The sequence below is a fragment of the Maniola hyperantus genome, chromosome 20, assembly GCF_902806685.2.
Source record: "Maniola hyperantus chromosome 20, iAphHyp1.2, whole genome shotgun sequence".
In the NCBI taxonomy this organism is placed as follows: Eukaryota; Metazoa; Arthropoda; class Insecta; order Lepidoptera; family Nymphalidae; genus Maniola; species Maniola hyperantus.
In genome coordinates, this window is record NC_048555.1 from 9,275,260 (window position 1) to 9,287,297 (window position 12,038).

General features: G+C 35.1%; 2 protein-coding genes across 8 annotated transcripts in view; one reads left to right on the forward strand and one right to left on the reverse strand.

The window, feature by feature from the left end:
• Positions 1–1,159: 1,159 nt before the first annotated feature.
• On the reverse strand, positions 1,160–7,608 carry LOC117991674 (store-operated calcium entry regulator STIMATE-like). The gene is made up of 6 exons (XM_034979273.2): positions 7,276–7,608; positions 6,365–6,509; positions 5,899–6,020; positions 4,782–4,981; positions 4,148–4,222; positions 1,160–3,607 (listed from the first exon to the last, which is right to left on the reverse strand). The coding sequence occupies exons 1-6, from the start codon at positions 7,403–7,405 to the stop codon at positions 3,515–3,517; spliced, it is 765 nt and encodes a 254-aa protein (XP_034835164.1). The 5' UTR covers positions 7,406–7,608; the 3' UTR covers positions 1,160–3,514.
• Positions 7,609–8,724: 1,116 nt separating this feature from the next.
• Positions 8,725–12,038, forward strand: part of HnRNP-K (Heterogeneous nuclear ribonucleoprotein K) — a 50,370-nt gene continuing 47,056 nt past the window's right edge. For 6 of the 7 annotated variants that reach the window (XM_069505633.1, XM_034979268.2, XM_034979271.2 and 3 more), the window contains exon 1: positions 8,725–8,889. The gene's annotated coding sequence lies outside the window, so the exon portion shown is untranslated. Of the gene's footprint in view, positions 8,894–12,038 lie in introns of all 7 variants that reach the window. The other variant, XM_069505636.1, reaches the window with a different exon arrangement.

Here is a 12,038-nt window from a genome sequence, read left to right on the forward strand (position 1 = left end):
GATGCGTTGGCCTTTTAGGAATTTGTTGGAAAGTAATGTACATCTGCCTTTAGAATGACATTTTGGTTTTGTAGTGTTCTCTGTCACTCATACCTATATGACGTTTTGTCGGTTTCAACGACAGAGACAGTGCTCTACAAATCTCCATCTAAAGGTCGATATATACATTACTTTCGGCCGCGTACTGTAGCTTATGGCGTGTATTGATTTACAGGATATCAAAATATTGCTACAACTTACAACTTACACTTAGTTTTATAACTTACTTTATTTTTCGGGTATTTTCAGAACAAAAAAGGAACTCTTTATCACTTCGTTGTCGGTCTGTCTGTCCGACGTGTCTAACTCAAAAAAAATTTTTTTTGCACTTTTTAGTTAAAGGACGGCAGATCAGCTATGCTGACTTTCTCCCTCGTTTGACTTCGCTACTTTGGTTAAACATAGCCTTAGCGATCTGAGACACACCCAAATAAGCTTCATTATCATAAGAAGGTACAATACAACGTTTAGATATCATAATAATATCTATTTATTTTCTCGACTTTCTCAGTCTTTATTCGATGTTAATAACACTTAAATACAAATGGCACTACATGGAGCTAAGTACTTAATTCTTAGGAACATTTGAATAAGAAACTTTTCTTTGTAAAAATTAAATATTATAAAAAATATTTCTCATATCCCTAATATATAATTCAAAATTCAAATGTGAAGCAAATAATCGTATTTGTAATTACATCTTAATTAATTGGAATTTATATAGGTATATTAGGTAGCGAGTACACAATATACATGTTATAATATATCTAGTATTGCGATTGTAAAGATATATGTTTACGTATGGGAAGCAATTCGTTTTAAAGCCTTATTACACGCACACAATAATATCAACAATTACTGAGAAAAATTTCATCGAGTAGGTACTTATTCAAAAATTGAAATATTTCAATTTACATCTTATATTCTATATAAACATATAACTATCGAAATATATAATATATAAAATTATTTCAAACTTAACACGATTATATTACACATTTTATTAGGTACTGTCTTTTTATTATTATAATAATAACTGTGATGGTTTGAAGACAACTAACTTCATAACTAAAACTAAAATGTTTACGAATTCCTTAATAATTTCTTTTCGTCATATTTATTTTATATATATAATTTCTTTGTTATATCAGCCTCAACAAAATGCTCAAATCTTACTAACCTCAAATATTTATATAATATCAAATATCACATAGGTACTCTTTCATAAATTGTATGTTGTTAGGTGTCATTATTTATATTAAATTCCGTCGTATGTACTCTCTAAAGTAAGAAAAACAAACAGAAAAAACCGGCCAAGTGCGAGTCAGGCTCGCGCAATGAGGGTTCCGTACTACAGTCGTATTTTTTCGACATTTTGCAGGATAATTCAAAAACTATGATACATAAAAATAAATAAAAATCTGTTTTAGAATGCACAGGTGAACACCTTTCATATGATACCCCACTTAATATAGTTATCTTACTTCGAAAATTGAAAATACTAATTATTAGTTCATGACCACAATTTTTTTTTGTGTAATGTAACCACAAATTCACGGTTTTCAGATATTTCCCCGAATGTCAACTATAAGACCTACCTACCTGCTAAATTTCATGATTCTAAGTCAACGGGAAGTACCCTGTAGGTTTCTTGACAGACTGACCGACAGACAGACAGACAACAAAGTGATCCTATAAGGGTTCCGTTTTTCCTTTTGAGGTACGGAACCCTAAAAATAAACTTTGCCTGGTAAATAATGTTAGGAAAATAGTCATTCAAACAAAGAGTCGCTGACTGGCCATACGATAGAAAGCAATACTTATTTTGTAAGTGATAGATATGAATAGAGATAGACAAGGTTAAATGACACATTTTCGTTAAATACAGGGTACGTAATTCAAAACGAATGAATCCATGGTACGAACTTAAACTACAATGAGTTTTATAAGTCTGCTAGCTTTTCACGGCCCATCCGTTCTAACAATTTTGACGTTTGTTACTTACGTACAGATATAGCTTGCATCCCGTATACAGATATAGGCTACCCTTTTTATCATCTGACATCTGTCAATCTAGTTCTAGTATCAACACGAAGATCACACAAAGCGTTGATTTTCATTCCCACTAGTGTACGCTCGGTGGGGCGCTATATGAATCGGCACAAAAACTAACTGTCATTTTGTATGGCACACATCTTCCAGTGTACCTACTTGTATATATCAATTTCAGTGGTTACTAAGTATATGCATATAATCATGTTGTAGGCCAATATGGCGCTGACATTGTGACCTTATTGACGATAATTTAAAATAATAATTGCTTTATCGAGATTCGCAAAGAGATCGGACAGTTCTAGAACAAATTATTACAGCTCGCTCCAGCAATGCGCGTGACTGCAATTATTTTTATAAAATAAATTGCATAAAATTTAAAATCGAAATTTTTAAAAGAGGAACCACCGAGTTTTTTCTCTCCACTGATTCTGATTCTTCTCGGAAGGAAAGGCATTCCGAACCAGTGGCAGATTCATAATTCAAAAGTGCTTGTAGTTGAAGTGGACAAAAAATCATTTTCCTTGTCGATTTTCTCTTAAAATATCTCGTAATTTTCTTAACTGACTTAATAGTTGGTTTCCAAAATTCATATTCAATACGGATGCCATCAATAAATCCTATATTTTATATGATGTCAAATACTCTATTTGTGTTTTCCCGAATCCAAATTGATTCCCAAACGGTTGAAATGGCATTTTTAACCTTATTTAACCTTTTGAAGGTTGAATTACAGAATTATTTCTCAGTATATTACAGAGACGAGGAAATCCATAGGAGACCCAGTGTAACCGACATAGCTCAACGGGTTGCAAAGCTGAAGTGGCAATGAACGACACATAGTTCGAAAAACGATAGACGTTGGGGTCCCAACTCCCAAGGTGTTGGATTGGAATGGCGGCATTATGAGGCTCACGCTCAGAACTTTAAAAACATTTCTTAGTTCGTAATAGTAATCTTAGGAATATTATCAAGTTCGATCTTATTCGTTTTTAGGGTTCTGTACCTCAAAAGGAAAAAAACTGACCCTTATAGGATCACTTCGTTGTCTGTCTACCCGTCGTGTCTGTCAATTCAGGGGATTAAAACCTATAGGGTACTTCTCGTTGACCTAGATTCTAGAATCATGAAATTTGCCAGGTAGTCTTATAGCACAAGTAAAGGAAAAAAAAATAGTTTACTAAATCACGTCAAAATGGCGCTGCCCGGCATTAAATTGCAGTGTTTTGTACCGCTGTTGGAGGGATAAATTTTTATTATACTGGTTTGAGATTCTTGTATGATGGTACGGAACCCTTAGTATGCGAATCCGACTTTTAATTCCTAATCGTTTTGCTATACTATATACATATACCGAGTGCCTAAATTAAGTCTGAATCACATAGCTAATATGTTAAGCCCTTTTGGCGGGCTGGGTGTGTGGTCATACGTTCGCGCCGAGCAGGAGGCGCTCGTCCGCCGAATGTTCCTCTTCTTCAGATCCTGACTTCTCTTTCTTTATTGACTGGTATCGCACCTGAAATTGTTCTTGGTTGCAACATTGGACTAGATTTCATGTGTTGTCAATGTAATTTCTATTTTTATACTTACCTGCACAAAATTTATTTTATTTTAAGTTACTAAATGCCTTCTGGTCCAGCAGGTCCTCTGCCTGTTTTTTTTAGTGATTAATAACAGGCTGAATCTTCGGGAGTAGGTTTGGTGGAAGATGCTGAAGTAAACTGTCTATTTTGTAGGACCATTATTTTTAAGAGTTTATGATTCAATTATCTCAATATTCAAATAAAAAACTTAGTGTTATACAGATAATTTTGACACTCCACCGAATCGACATGTTTTATACCTGCGCATTACAATATCTACTCTATCGAGAATTTTCGTAGAGGAAAACTTGGGCGTCTTGTTGAACCGAACCTACTTACGAAGATTCAGCCTGTTATTATTAATCACAAAAAACGAGCAGTGGCTCCTGGACTAATTAATTAATTAAATTAAACATAAATGAACATGTAAATGGAAATGTTATTACCACAAGTTTTACATAATAATGACATACCTTTGTTTTAATTTTGCTGCTCACACCTCTTGGTCGATACATGAGGAAGTTATCGGTCACCCAAAATATTAAAATCTGTAAATAATAGTAACAATTAATGAAAAACGACACGAAAAAATATAGTATCACTACCCATATTATAAATGCGAAAGCGAGTTAGTTTGTTGATTTGTTAGTTTGTCTTTCTATCACGTCGCAACGAAGCAACGGATCGACGTGATTTTTGCATGGGTATAGTTAAAGACCTGGAGAGTGACATAGGCTACTTTTTATCCCGGAAACTCAGAGTTCCCACGGGATTTTTGAAAACCTAAATCCACGCGGACGAAGTCGCGGGCATTAGCTAGTCAGCTAGTGATATAAAGTTCATTTGTACAGTGGGATGTCCTTTTAAAACAGTTTTGAATTTTTCTCTCTTTATGTTTGTTGAGTTGGTGCACACACACAATAGTCCCTTACAGATACAGAAGGCTCACTCCGCAAAGACGTTTAAATAATTAGCGACTCTTGTCACGTCGCGATAAAGAGCAATTCACAGGCAGTGTCGTGGTTATACATATTGTCTCGGGTCACGCAATCAAGTGAGCCAAGCCTACTTTAGATAAATAGTAGTTCCCGTACGGGAGTGACTCACGTTAATGAAGAAGGGAATGATGAGCATGACTACAGCCAGTTCTAGACGCGGGTCCGAGACGGGCGAGAGTCTCAACGTCGACAGCACAGCGACCACTGGCGGCAGGCGTAGCACTAGCGCCAGTATCGACTTGGCGAAAGTAGCCAGCGCTGCATATAGTACACACTGACATATCCATGCCGAGCACATTGGTGGTTTGCCTGCAAAAAACAATGTTCATCCAACTACTAAATCTTGCGTTTAATGTGGATTTGATTTTGGGTGAGGGCAATTTAGGGGCCACAACTTGGTCTGGCTTGGTTGGTTACTACCAAGCTAATGGTGTGTAATACACCCTTAAGATCTAAACTCATTGCGCGACACGACGCGGCGCGTACTTGCCTGCCGCGTCTCTAAAGTGCGCCCAGGGCCATCACCACCCACAAGAATGACTGAACAAAATATTATGATTTATATAATATTTCAATGCCAATTAACTTCTATGGCTTTCATAGTAGCGGGTGTCAGTAAACATTAAGCCTATGGCAATGTAAGGTTGAGAGAATAGAATTAGAAATTCCAAAATATTCAAATCTATACATTATAATTTGTATGGTATACAAAACAGTTATAACTACTAAATTTTTAATTAGCATAAGGTTAACAGTTGAATCCCAAAACATGTTAAGGTTGATCATGGTACTGATTCTGAGCACAACCTTCACATCCTTTCCTTACTAATATGAAAAGGACAGATTCAGTTTTCAATTTAATTTAGAGCCGCCAATCGCGAACCAATTGTTTAAATAATTTGTAGCGTGCGCTTAAATTCAGAGTCTTTAAATTTCAAATTCATGTTCAGTCTTTTTTTTAGCAATATGAAAAGAAAAAGATCCAGGTCCAATTTTGGGCTCACTTGGAAGGTAAACGCATTAGCCTCTAAAAAGCTTGGGGTGCTCAACAGAGCTAGGCGGTACTTCGCGCCCGAGTACAGGCTCCTTCTTTACAAGGCGCAATTCCGGCCATATTTACAACGGATGGACGGCGGTAATCACTTAACATCAGGTGACCCGCCTGCTCATTTGCTCGCTATTTCTATTTAAAAAAAAATCAGCGCCATTATCTTGATATCACTTACCATATTCACCGAAATTGATCAATGGTATATCATACACTCTAGCACAATGCTGCGCCAGCCGGATGCCTGCCCAGATTATAAGAAGACCCAGTGTAGAGTCCAACATGAAATTAACTATGTACCTTTGAACAAACAAAAATTAACATGAGACCTCATTCTGCGAGATACTGGAGAAACAGTAATAATTACAAGGATAGTTAGTACATATATAAAACACTTAAACCTAAATAGTCTCCAATGAAAAATTAACACTTATTGTAAAATTCTATCTACAGCTAAATAATTGGGTATAGTGCATGTAAACAAGAATGATAGGTAGGTTACAATTTATCAAGCCATACACATGTGACAAAGCTTCTACATAAACACTCATGTATCAGCATGAGTTTGATTTGGCAGCTTCACACTATGCACATCAATCAATGTCTCTTTTCTTATTGTCTAAAATACTATCCTTATTCCTTACCATGTACAAGGATTTCCACTAAGGTGAGGGGAAAGCCAAACATTAGCAGCATGAATAATAAATGCTCCAAGACCTTGTTTGGATGTGTCATAGAACCAGATCAGCCATGGTCTTCTTGCATAGCGAGGTTCACAAAATCTTTTACCTGAAACAAAGAGGTGTATCGAATCAGTAGAGCTATTGGAAATATTTCACCTAAAATCACATTTTTAAGTTTTAACAGTTAACACGATTTGACAGGAGAAAAGTAGCAGTTCTGTGTTGTTTTACTAAGTTCACTACTCAGTATCAGTGTTTAAATATCCTAGTGAAATATACATATTCATATACCTACTAACAATATTTATGAAAAATAAATAATATCAAACTGTTTCTGTTATAATAAATAATAAATAATAAATAATCTTTATTTCACAGACATCAAAGGCCCACAATATTATGTTAGTAACCATCTTAATCTATGTTAGTAACTATATTATAATATAATGTATGTTAGTAAGAAACTTATTCTATGTTAGTTAATATAATTAATATACTTATTAACTAATGCAGACATCCAGTGCGCCTTGAGAGCGCTGTCCTGTCTGTCTGCAACCTACTTTTCATTGAGGCGATCCTTTTCCGTATGATTGCGAAGAAGCCGTCTACACAGTTATCCGCAAACATACCGGACGCGCTACAGTACCGAGGCAGTCCCAACATTATTCTGAAGATGTTATTATACTGGACTCGGAGGTTATATTTTCAAATAATACAATACCTATGTCACGCCAGTGTCTTATAGCCATTGAGTGCATATTGCATAGTTAAGGATGCAATAATGCCAATGCTGTCGCAACTCGCAAGACATTGGCAATGATTCTAAGGTTAAAAAATTATGCTAGGTACTTTCATATTGCGATTCACCTTACCAATTAGGCATGTAAACGCCAAAACTGCCAAGAGAAACTGCATAAACCAGCCATAAGTATCCGTAAGTGCATCTTTAGAGCAATGTGGCTCAGACCAGATGATTGTGGAGTAATCTGAGGAGTTATTCATTTTTTATTTCTTCTTCTGAGTGCACAGTTCACATGTACGAAAGTACCGAACATAACTATTTTTTAACTATAAATAAACACAAACAGAACTCTCATATCAAGAGTGGTAGAAAAACAGTAATACGTATATTGCGTAAATATATTTAAAACTTTATTAAATTAAATAACGTAAGATTCGAAAAACTATCTCTATGTTCGAAAACAATTTGTTGACAAATGAAGGACCATGCGTACAATTGATATTGACATTGACATTTGGTTTTTTTTTACATTGACAGGCTACAGGTTAAATATTTTATTCTTTTTTTAAAATTAATTTCCAGCCCTGGATGCAAGTTTTATTACATAAAGACTACAGATAAAATATCATGACTGACTAAATCTACACCATAGATAATAATACTATGTACACATTGAATGCATATCTTGCTTAAAATAGCTACAGCCATGAAAATATTGAAAGGTTAGAGTAAAAGAATAACTACATTATTTCAGGCAACTCACAAAAAATATAATATGCACTGAACTAAAAACTTGTTCGTTTTTGGAACTTGGCCATGGCCAAAGGTAGCTTTTTCTGATTAGCTTGGCTGGTGGTCTGATTGTCATATTATTCGTACCTAGCAGTAAAGACAGCTTAACTGTAGTGTAGTTCAATTTGAATTGTTATTAATATAAATACATTTTATGATAATAATGACAGACATTGGGGATTCATGGATTTTTACGTAAACTTAATTATATTATATCTGGAGTAAAAGGAAGGTGAATTTCATTAATTTGTGCATGTAGTAAACGATTGCTCAGTTTAAGTTGGTTCTAGATTTGGATTCGTAATAGGGTACAATTGGTAGCTGGTAGGAAATATTGTATATCAACTTTTAGAAAGAGAGTTTTGACTTTTTTGAGCATTATCTCTGTCACTCATACCTATATGATGTTTTGCCAGTCTCAACGACAGAAACAACGCTCTATGAAACCGCTTTCTATGTCTAAAGGTAGATGTCCAATATTCCCTGCCGGTTACTTTACAGTTTACCGACTACCGTTTGCGTTCATCGTATCGAGTTGTTACAAGACCGCGTTTAATACAGGTTTTGTGAAGTTGATTTGCTACAGGTAACTAACCATACATGTTATATTAATCTAACTACTCCAAGTCTACTCTGAATTATCGATTTGACACGATTTCGAACTGAAATCGGATTTAGTTATTATTAAATATATTTATTTTCACAAAACCATTAGGTATGTACATAAATTAAAATAATTTTATCTTTCACTCGTGTAGACTGCGTCTTAAATTTTACACCAACCAAACCAACAAACATCTTTTCTCTTGTATTTCTCTTGCTGAAGTTGCCGCCATTTTTATTGTTTTATGTATTCTCGTTTTTATTTGCAATTTCGAGCAAACTGATAATAAGTATTTCGGTAAAATAATATTTTGCATCGCTGCGCATGAAATAAAAGGATCTTTGTCTGGTAAGTGCTACCTTATTTATCGATTTTCGTACTAATAATGATTTGTTGTTCACGTTACATTATCGATTAAATTTCGGTCACCGGATAAGTATTTTTAAGTAATCAGTCTCAAAAATCAACGGATATACACTTCGAAATAACACATGTTATTATTCCTAGTTTTGTGATAAGTAATAATTACTAAAATGTCAATTTTTTGGTTATCTTCACGCATTCTTATTGTTTCGATTCTTACTTAACCTTGTTTATCCTCAAATCAATCATCAATAGGCAGTTTATGTGTAATAAGCGGAACCTAAAATCAATTAAATAAGTACTTACTTGTAATCATAATAACTCTATAAGTAATACAGGCATAAGTACTCCTATCAATACATAATTATAATTATTGCGTTAACAGTTATTTTGTTGAGGCTGCTACGAGTTGTGAGCTTGTAATCTCTACAATCATTTTAAAATGCACATCATAAATTTCAATGCATAGATACATCACATTTAGCTAGTAGGTACCCTCAGATAAAAGAAGAATATAAAAAAGGCAATAGACATTTTTAAGCAAGTGCATTCCAACCTAGACCTTATCAATTAGGTAGACATGTTTGTAGTCTATGCAAGCCTATCTTGAATTTGAAAAATTGTTTGATACTGTTAAGGATGACACAATTTTAAACTATCAATCTACAAACAAACTAACACCATAATCTATGACTCCTAAACAAAATGTGTGTAGTTACTTTACATTCATTGCGAATGATATAAAATCATTTGCAATGCAGTTGCTGGAAAGGCGGCAGCTTGCTGTGGTAAAAGCTGTCCTGCATACATGCAAGTGCATGAGGTCAGGGTAGTTCATCCTCCAGCATTAGCCCAATGGGTACACATTCTTCAGAGTTCCCGGAGCCTTTAATATGCCCTGATGATGACTACCGAGTGGGTTTTAGTGGGTAGAAATCCCACATGACCAGATCTTCTCTCTTCTCAGTCAGATCTGGACATACCCCAGAAGGTAAATCCAAGATGTTGCCGTTGACAGGTTTTTGTGATATCAAAAAAATATTAATATATATTATACATATACTAAAAAATAAAGAGACAAGTAACAAACAGCACAGCTCCGGTAAAACTCCTTTGCCAATGTAAACATTGCCTTATATATACAACAAAGTTAAAACTTTGTCTATAATTCTTTTCATTTAAAAGTATTCCTTCCAAAAGAATTGGGAAAAGGAACCAACTATCTATTAGAGTAAAGTTTTATAATTTTGGTAATGTGCCAGCTATATTTCAGTTCCAGAACAATAATTTTTGAGTCACAGTCGGGTTGCTAGCTAACTTCTGTTACATGATCGCACATCTAGGGGGGGTCGAGATGTAATTTTTAGGGTTCCATACCTCAAAAGGAAAAAAGGAACCCTATAAGGATCACTTTGTTGTCTGTCTGTCTGTCTGTCTGTCATCTCTGTCAAGAAACCTATAGGGTACTTCCCGTTGACCTAGAATCATGAAAGGCAGGTAGCAATCTCTTATAGCACACAAAGGAAAAAATCCGAAAATTATGAATTTGTGGTCCCATCATAAAGATACCGGCCAAGTGCGAGTCAGGCTCGCGCACCGAGGGTTCCGTACTACAGTCTTATTTTTTCGACATTTTGCACGATAAATCGAAAACTATGATGCATAAAAATAAATAAAAATCTGTTTTAAAATGCATAGGTGAAGCCCTTTCATATGATACCCCACTTGATATAGTTATCTTACTTATTGAAAATACTAATTATCAGTTAATGACCACAATTTAATTTTTTTTGTGTGATGTAACCACAATTTCACGGTTTTCAGATTTTACCCCTTATGTCTGCTATTTAAGACCTATCTACCTCCAAATGTTATGATTCTAAGTCAACGGGAAGTACCCTGTAGGTTTCTTGACAGACAGACAGATTTTTCCTTTTGAGGTAAGGCACCCTAAAAATGAGAAAACATAGGGTAAAATTTTAAACCATACCAAACCATGTGGTTTCAGCTGACAACAATTTTATGTACAAAAATAGAATAAAAAATATTGTAAGAAAACTTTGAATAAAGCCTTCTTCTTCTTCTTCCTTACCTTATCCCACGCTACGTGGGGTCGGCACAACATGTCTTCTTCTTCCACTTTGAATAAAGTAAAAAAATAAAATGTACCTACCTAGATGTTTTGTCCTCATCATATTTATAATGGAGAATTTAAAGAAAATAATTTGATGTTTGTTGTGAGAATTATGTGGTATATATTAAGTCCCGCAAATTGCTAATGCGCGTGACCGCCATTTTAGTTACGTCAGCACTAGACTGAAGTTTCGAGCTGATGGTAGGTATATTTTTATTTCGGCTGACGTCAAAATGACGTCATTTCGATGTTAATAAGACATGGTTTCAGCGCAATAGCAATTTGCGGGAACTTACAGTTGCATTTACGAATGTTTACTCGTCTTCTGTTGTCGCACGAAATCCATTTTTCATGACACGTAGCAATTCGATTCAAGTCTTGTCGTTTCAAAGACCTAACAATATTGTCTTCTGATATCTTTATGTAGCTGAGTATTCTTTAACTCTTACCATGCAGTTTGAATATCATCAATACCTACCGACATGTAATTTATTTTTATAGTTTCCGAATACCAATTAGGTAACGCTCTAAGCGAAAAGTAGTATTCCTCAGTTAATTCCATCTAAACTCTTGAAAACCTTAATTCTTTAGTAGATTCACTAGACATCTACTTACGGACTGACCAGGTTCCAATCTCTTAACCTGAAATAGATAGGTTTAGATGTACCCATCTAGGCCTCAGGCCATCATAATATGCAATAACCTGCAGTCAAAACTCAAAAGGAAGTTGTTTGAATTTTTTGAAATATCTTTTTGCAATAAATGCTATTGCCAATTATTAGCATCAGATAGATATTTTTAATGTGTAGATTAGATCAATCTATTAGTAGTTAAATATAGTCTGCGACAGGTTGAGATGGCAATCGGGGTATGAGGCGGGGGATGCCCATTACACCCGCACGTCCCCCGCGTTCGCCCGCACCGGGTTAGCGCGGGTTCTGTGCGAGTGTGCGGGGCGTTCCCTCCCGGTAGTCATTCCGGTTCCCTACCGGTAGTCATT

What these genes read in the sequence shown, in the direction of transcription:
- LOC117991674 (XM_034979273.2), bottom strand. Translation starts at nt 7,405, where the DNA reads ATGAATAACTCCTCAGATTACTCCACAATCATCTGGTCTGAGCCACAT. An exon ending in GGCGTTTACATGCCTAATTG is followed by an intron (nt 6,510 to 7,275) that starts GTAAGGTGAATC and finishes TCTTTGTTTCAG; the next exon opens with GTAAAAGATTTTGTGAACCT. An exon ending in TCATTCCCTTCTTCATTAAC is followed by an intron (nt 4,223 to 4,781) that starts GTGAGTCACTCC and finishes TATTATTTACAG; the next exon opens with ATTTTAATATTTTGGGTGAC.